Source organism: Anarrhichthys ocellatus, unplaced genomic scaffold (genome assembly GCF_004355925.1).
Source record: "Anarrhichthys ocellatus isolate YVR2014 unplaced genomic scaffold, GSC_Weel_1.0 scaffold36, whole genome shotgun sequence".
Lineage (NCBI taxonomy): Eukaryota > Metazoa > Chordata > Actinopteri > Perciformes > Anarhichadidae > Anarrhichthys > Anarrhichthys ocellatus.
In genome coordinates this window covers 1,727,029-1,734,731 of record NW_022280066.1, presented here as the reverse complement: position 1 = coordinate 1,734,731, position 7,703 = coordinate 1,727,029, and the positions used below count along the sequence as shown (strand labels likewise).

The 7,703-nt window shown below is 43.0% G+C and overlaps 1 protein-coding gene across 1 annotated transcript in view; it reads right to left on the bottom strand.

Annotated features, from left to right (window-relative positions):
* Window positions 1-6: 6 nt before the first annotated feature.
* The window catches only part of bcl11ba (BCL11 transcription factor B a), a 37,653-nt gene continuing 29,956 nt past the window's right edge, over window positions 7-7,703 (bottom strand). Inside the window, exon 3 of the mRNA XM_031866734.1 lies at window positions 7-3,081. Coding sequence (XP_031722594.1) covers window positions 1,085-3,081 — 1,997 coding nt within the window. The 3' untranslated portion in view covers window positions 7-1,084. The remainder of the gene's footprint in view (window positions 3,082-7,703) is intronic.

Genomic DNA, 7,703 nt, shown 5'->3' with positions numbered 1-7,703 from the left:
GGGGTCAGAGGGCAGCAAGGGATGCTGTAGAGGACACAAATGTCCCTAAATATTTCAAAATATTATGAAATAGAACTGCTTTTGGAAGCATAGGAGTGAACAGTTAAATCAAGAAAAATAGTATAGCTCACCCTGAGATGTCCCTGTGCTTGCTTTCTTATCTAGCTCGATGCATACTCGTATTGCATGGCTTCATGCTCAGTTTACTCCAAATAAATAATCTAACCTAGATCATATGGCTTCATGCAAAATATAATACATGGATCTATGAATGAAGGTAAAATGGGGGGAGGATGGAAAGCAGAAGAAATGAATGTTTGTCGTACCAGTCAGCAGCTGCCTTATCTAGAATCAGTTTCTTCTGGCTGGTAATGATGTTCTCAGGAGGAGACAGGGTTTATGAACCTTGGGATCCTCTTTGATTTTAGATTTACTGTCAAATATGACGCTCAGTGCTACATATCCAATTATATTGACATGTTTTAGACTCAGTTCATGCTACAATGCCAAAGGATTGTTGTCCGCGTATCATCATCACACAAAATAGACTAATTCTAGCATTCTCAGTTAACGCCACTTTCAAATTGAAGATTGAATTCAAATTCTCTTCAAGAAATCACACATTTAGCGTAATATACAATTTCCTACAAGCAGCGGCCAATAAAAATTACTCAAAATTGACTTTTGTCTTCTAAAAAACTCTCAGGATATCATGTGGTTTTAACACGGTAACGCAAAATCAAAGTTAAAAAAAAATAAATCCTAAATAATATTGTACCTGCACATGCCAAAATACAAAATCCAATAAATACAGAAATTATTGCACAGTTAAAGGCTCCACATATGTTATAACTCAACTGACTGATTGTTTAAAAAGGAACCCCAAATGAGGCAGTTTAGACAGCTTCAATTGTTGTTAATTGGTGTTAAGATCTCTGTTTTCACTTTTTTTTCTCAGTTGGCAGTTTCAAAAACAGAAAATTAACCCAAAATTAACATTTCAGAAAAAGAGTATCCAGCTACCCCCTTTTATTTATTTTTTTAGTCAAAGTGTGGCGCAGAGTATGGAAACAGTAAACCTGGTTTAGGTTCTCTCTGCTTGTTCAATTTTGACCTCATTGGTCATCAAAGTTTCTCCATGCCACTTTTTCATATGTTTTTCCAGAGTGCTGTACACGCTGAAGGGCATTTGGCAAATGTCACAGCGGTAGACCTCCTTGCCATGCTGGCCATGTGTCTTCATGTGGCGTGTGAGCTTGGAGCTCTGGGCGCAGGCATAGTTGCACAAGTCACACTTGTAGGGCCTCTCACCAGTGTGACTGCGCCGGTGCACCGTCAGGTTGCTACAGTTCTTAAACACCTTACCGCAGTATTCACAGGTGTCGCTCCTCCTGCTATCCTTGGAGCTAGGCCGGCCTGAACCTCCACCCAGATGAGGTGTGCTGCCTCCACTGGCGGTGCCGCTGCGGCCCGACAAGCCTCCATCCAGCAGGTCACCCGGAGGCGTTGAGAACCGCAGGCTGCCGTTTTCAGACGAGTGCTCAGATGAGGTGGCAAAGGGCGATTGTCTGGAGTCAGTGAAGCCTAGGAAAGGGTCTTTGATGAAGTGGCGGGAGGCAGCATAGCCTACTAACCACTGGGAGTAGACGTTCTCAGAAGGGATGTGGGGTGTTGGGGGAATGTCCAAGTCCTTCTCAATCTTGATCCTTTTATTTGAGGAGTTGGACAGGCTCGGGCTGGTGATAGGGGTGGGCTTACGGGGAAACAGGCCTGAGAAAGAGTCCCCGGAGCCACAGTTCCGTCCGTTAATGGTTGTCCTCTCTTCCTGTTGGTGGTGGTCCATCCCCCCAACAACTGAGTCCTCATCCCCAGTGTCCCGTTGGACATCCGAGCCCCTCTTAGAGAAGGGCATCCTTTTACGATTGTCAACTATCAAATTATTGTACTGCTGTATAGAATTGAGCCCCCCACCAACCACCATCTTCTCAAGGGCGAGTGATGACTTCTCCTCTGATGGCAGTTTAGAGCCATTCTCCCTGTTCCGGAAGAACTCAGACTCCATGCTGAAGTTGGATTCTGGTCGACTCTCATTCTCAAGTTCCTCTTCTTCTTCCTCCTCTTCTTCCTCTTCATTGACTTCCCCCTGAAAATCCCCATCACGATTCTTCATCCCCTCACCTGGGACATCACTGATACCTGGCTCTGGGGAGCTTGTGGTGGACAGTCCATCATCTGAGCGCCCCGTCAGGGATCCAGGCTTGTGCATGTGGGTCTTCATGTGGCGCTTCAGCTTGCTTGCCTGAGAGCAGGCGTGATCACACAGCTGGCACTTGTATGGTTTTTCTCCAGTATGGCTGCGCCGATGCACCACCAAATTGCTCTGGAACTTGAAGGACTTACCGCAGAACTCACAAGACTTGGCCTTGACCTGTGTCTGGGGAGGGGTGATGCTGTTTGGGGGCATCGGCGGTAAGGGAGGGGTGCTCAGAAAAGGGGATTTTGGCCCAGACTGAAAGGGGTTGGGGTTCAGTAGTCGGTGCATAGGGTTGGCCCTGCTGGGTGACAATGGTGGTGTGGTGTTGTTGTTGTTCCCTGCCAACTCACGTAAGCGCCTGGAGAAGTCCATGGACTGGGACTCCATGGCCATGGGCGTTAGCCGCATCACCCTCTCAAAGGCACTGGGGTGCTGTGAGATGAGGCCCATTTCCTCTGCGCTAAGGCGTTCCAGCCGATGGGGGTCCAGGTGGTGGCGGGGAGGCGGGCTGATGAATGGAGGCGTGTTGGGGAGGCGGTTTTCCATGAAGCCTGGGGGAGGCTCCCTGAGAAGGGGGCCCGTCATCCTCAAGAGGTGGAAAGGGTTGTTGTCCCCAAGAAAGTTGCTGAGGGGGGATTGCGGGATGGAGTTGTTGCCCATGGGTGGAGGCATAGTGAGGCGTGGTGTGAGGGCCGTGCTGGAGGGGTTGGACTCCAGGTATATGCGAATGCCGTGGGTGTTCTGGGCATGTTGCAGCAGGAACCAGGCGCTGGGGAAGGGCTGCTTACATGTGGTACATATATAGCTAGAAGGCTCATCCCTGCCACCTGCAACAAAAACAAACAGAAATGCATTCAATATCGAACCGACTCATTTATACTACACTCATAGAACTTCAGTCAGAGATCAACAAGCACATCTGAAATGACATGTATGTTTCCTGTGCAAAATTAAACATTGATTCCTTTATAAAAATGATTATTATGTCAAAGTTAAATCTATACTTCATTAATATATTCAATTGTTAGGGACAATATTGCTTTTTAAATAAATGAACACAGCTTATTTGCAGTGTGAAAACTTGTCTTGGCTGAAAAGCAGTGAGGTGTGTCTGCTTTACATGCTGTCTAATACTCCTAGTAGCTGGAAATGCCTTGGCTCATCATGTTGTCACATAAATGCTACAAACTTGTCACACTTTGGAGAAGTACATGTTCACAGTCACACTGGATTTTCCCACACTGGATCGATGTTTTTAAGAGGTGCTTAATCTTTCACGAAGTGCAGTGCACTACAAACTGCTGGATTATTATAGTGTGCCACTGTGCGTGTGTCTGCATCTGGGCTTACACGTACAGTAAGCATGACGGTAGATGTACGTACTTTGAGTGTGAGTGCTGAGTGAATGATTTTAAAAGCTGGGAACCCCTCCAAGCAGTCAGTAATGTTTGCCGAGTAAGAAATGTCAAACTCATGATGATAGTTACATGTATGATATTCTAAAATAATTCCCATTTAGAAAAAAAGGCAGCTGTATCTCTGTTACTTGCTAGTCTGAATAAACAAGGCACAGTCTTCAAATAATGTAGACTCACAAAATGCCTTTGAGAGAGTGTTGCTCTATTTTTTTTACTTTTAACATCTAATCAATGCAAGTGCTTTCATGTAACACAGGTTCTCGCATCTCAAAAGGAACTTGTTACCACCACGGTACACCGAGCCAGATCCACGACTAAAGGACACTAAACAGGCTGAGGAGCACTCCTAAAGGGAGTATACACAGACACCCCTCCACACACACACACACACACACACACATAGAGATAGTGGTAATTGTGCTCTTGTTCTCGCTTGTGTAGGTATTAAATGAAAGTGCGTTGTCTTGACCTAGTACACTAATTTCAGATACTAGGGGAAACACATGCTGCTGTAATTGCTTCACTTATTTGTGTGCGTATGTGTGTACATGGTCGTGGCTTTTTCCGGCAGCTACACAGGTACAGAGATGTATGCTGTTTACTAATATTGTTTTCATTGTTATATTTGAGGATGTGTTTGTATAAGAATGCACTACTATGGGATGCAAAGTCTAATCTACGAATCCACTTAGTCTGGAAATGCAGGCTTGAAAAGATTCAATTAATTCAAATTACACATTGAAATTAATCACATGAATAATGTAAAATAAAAATATACAGATCAATAAATTGTATAGTTAATAAAGATGTATGTAATAAAGTTAAAATATAATTAAACTAAAACAATAGTAAAAGTATAATAACGTAGCAGTAATATTAATCTATTTTCCAAAAATCTGCAGAAAAATAATTACTTCACTGTAATAATTCATCACTCAATTTTTCAATAGCTGTTCACCTCAACAGTCTTTTAGCGCCTTTTGATTTAACTATAGTGGACAGCACATTCACATGCACACACACACACACACACACACACACACGTACAATGAAAATAACAGCTCTCCATGCCTCAGCTTTTGTGTGCACCTTTCTCTCTCTATGCTTTCACACACACACACACACACACACACACACACACACACACACACACACACACACACACACACACACATTGCTGTGCTGTTTTACTGCTGAATCTTAAGACCCTGAACACTCCCAAAAAGAAACATCCAGCCCTCGCTCCCTCTCTCTGTTCGCTCGACGCATTGATTCACGAGTAAAAGCTGGAGAGAAGATCCTCCCTCCATCCTCCGTCTTTCAGTTGAACTTCTAGTCTGCATACAGAAGTCAATGGGGGGGGGGGGGTCAGTCGATGTTCATTTCTACTAAACAATTAAGAGAGGGGTGTGTGTGCATGTGTGTGTGTGTGTGTCAGAGGAAGAGTGACAGTGTGTTTTTGCACTGAAAAGCCATTCCTCTTCGGGCACAGTGAAAGGAGCGTGTTTTTTTGTTTAGGGGAACTGTGTGTGTGTGTGTGTGTGTGTGTGTGTGTGTGCGTGTGAGCGTGCGTGCGTGCGCCCTCCTGGGGGAAGGGAGTCCAACGCAGATGGCAAATAAAGTATGCAGCCCGAGGCGAGAGCACATTATGCTAATTCTAATGTCAGCTGTACTTTAATATACGACTCTATTTAATCACCCCATTATTTCCTATTTCCATATGAAAAAAGAGAGAGAGGGAGAGAGAGAGGGCGAGACAGCCAAGATTTTACAAAATGGGATGAATACCAAATTGAGACTTTTGCATGTCCATTCCCTGTACCCAACGGAAAAAAACAAAAAATGCAAGCAGAGCGGAATTAGGCCGATACCCACCAATTGTCAAAATTCAAAAGAGAGCATTTAAATTCTATAACCACCTACAAGACAGTGACCCTGACACGCTCCACAACATAGCCCTGATCCTCAGTGAGACTCCAGAGGGATGCCCCCTCAGACAGCTGGTTCTAGGACTCCCCCATTAGACTAAACCAAATGATAAGACAACAAATAGAGAACCACAAGACACATTGGAACCAGTCAACCAAGATCCAGAGCAAACTGGAATGGTATTTGACCATTCAAATTTCACACCCACTGCACACAACATGAGGTGGAAACCAAGCTGCACTTTTTAACTATACCTGCCAACTGTACCGAGTATCATCAGAGACATTTACTTCCCACACCAAGAAGAAAAACCTCCATACACCTGCTGGGGGAAACACAGCGCTGTGCAGATACAGCGGCGAGACTCAGCCGTTGAGAAAGAAAGACTGTCCAATGGAATAAAAGCATCGCGAAGACTGTCAATCATCTGTCGTTACATACAGCTGACCATGTGATGTACCATAGTGCTAATCTCTATACATATACATAAATACTGTACAGAACACACACCTTTAAATCAGCTACATTTCTTTAAGAAAATGTTGTAGTGTTTGAATTGAAACTGAATTGAACTGATGGAGAGAGAGAGAGAGAGAGAGAGAGAGAGAATGCTATTACGTTATGAGAAGCAATCACTGTAAGATATATGATATATAATATAAATTAATATTTCAAAACATTTAGAAAATACAGTTTATGTAAAATAAAATCAGTTGTAACTTCTGTTGAGAGGATATTAAAACGTTACTACTAACAAGTCAGAATAATACCTTGATTTATATACTTCTGTATCTTGTAATCTTACAAAAATGTTGATTCATTGTTTTGGTAAAAACAGACCAATAGGTGTTTTCTGTAGCAGTATAGTGAAATTGTATCTTGAGATCTGCTGCTGAGGGATTACAAGGAATCTAATATCCAGTCCAGAGCCTGTGGCTTCAGGGATTAGTAACTAAGCATTTGTAAGCAGCTGTGAGCATTTCTTTGACATATAGGCAATAAAAATCTGTTTACTCATGCTAATTTATGCACCCAAAATATAGTCCGCTAACTCTTTCCTAGCATATCATTTAATGGAAATATTTGAAATACATGAACTTTTAATGTTTATATATTGATATAAATTGCAGAAATCCATTATAAAATTCAGGACATTTTACACACACACACACACACACACGCACACACACACACATGCTCACACAGACCAATGTCCCACAAATCAAACTCATCTCAACTTTCAAATCATGGATCACATCAGTAAAAGAAAATAAATGTGTTATTCTAATAATAATAAAATAATTTTTAAAATCACCTGTAAGACATTCAGGTGATGACAGAATAAAGTGACTTAACATTAGTCAGTCAGTGGGAGGACCCTTCTGCCTGTGTTCTCTTTGGTTGACGTTTTTTCTCACACTCACTCACACACACACACACACACACACAATGTGTGCTATTGTGGGTAATTAAAGCGGACTTAATTTTTTTGCACATTTCTTGACAAGGGTTGATCATTTAATGGACACACACGCGCACACACATATTTTAACAGCTCAAATGGTGTCTCTGCTGAGAAGAAAACGTGTGCGTCACTGTGTGCAGGGATCTGTCATTGTGATTACTACTGAAGCATTCTGATGTGTGTGTGTGTGTGTGTGTTTTATGCATACATTAATTTCTATATATGTTTTCTATCCAAGACTCTACATATTATAGTGTGTGTGTGTGTGTGTGTGTGTGTGTGTGTCCTCCAGGAGCAGCCCTTTGGAGGAGAAATATCCAAACAGAAACAATATGCAGTGACAAATACACCGCCTTGCATCCTTCTATCCATCCCTCTATCCTTCGGTGGCGCTTGCTTCTAGGTATTCTATCCCCGGCTCTGTTTCACACAGTATAAAACTCTCATTACTGACTGAATCCAGTTTTCACTATGATTTAATTTGCTATAATTACTGCGGCCGCGGCTAATAAAAAAGAGAAGAGAGGGAACGGCTAGAAATCAGTGCGAAGGTCAACTGGCAGTTAGCGGCGTTCATTTTCATCTCAGTGTATTCAACTGGGGCGGCTAATGGCCCGAACCCCCCCCCCCCCCCCCC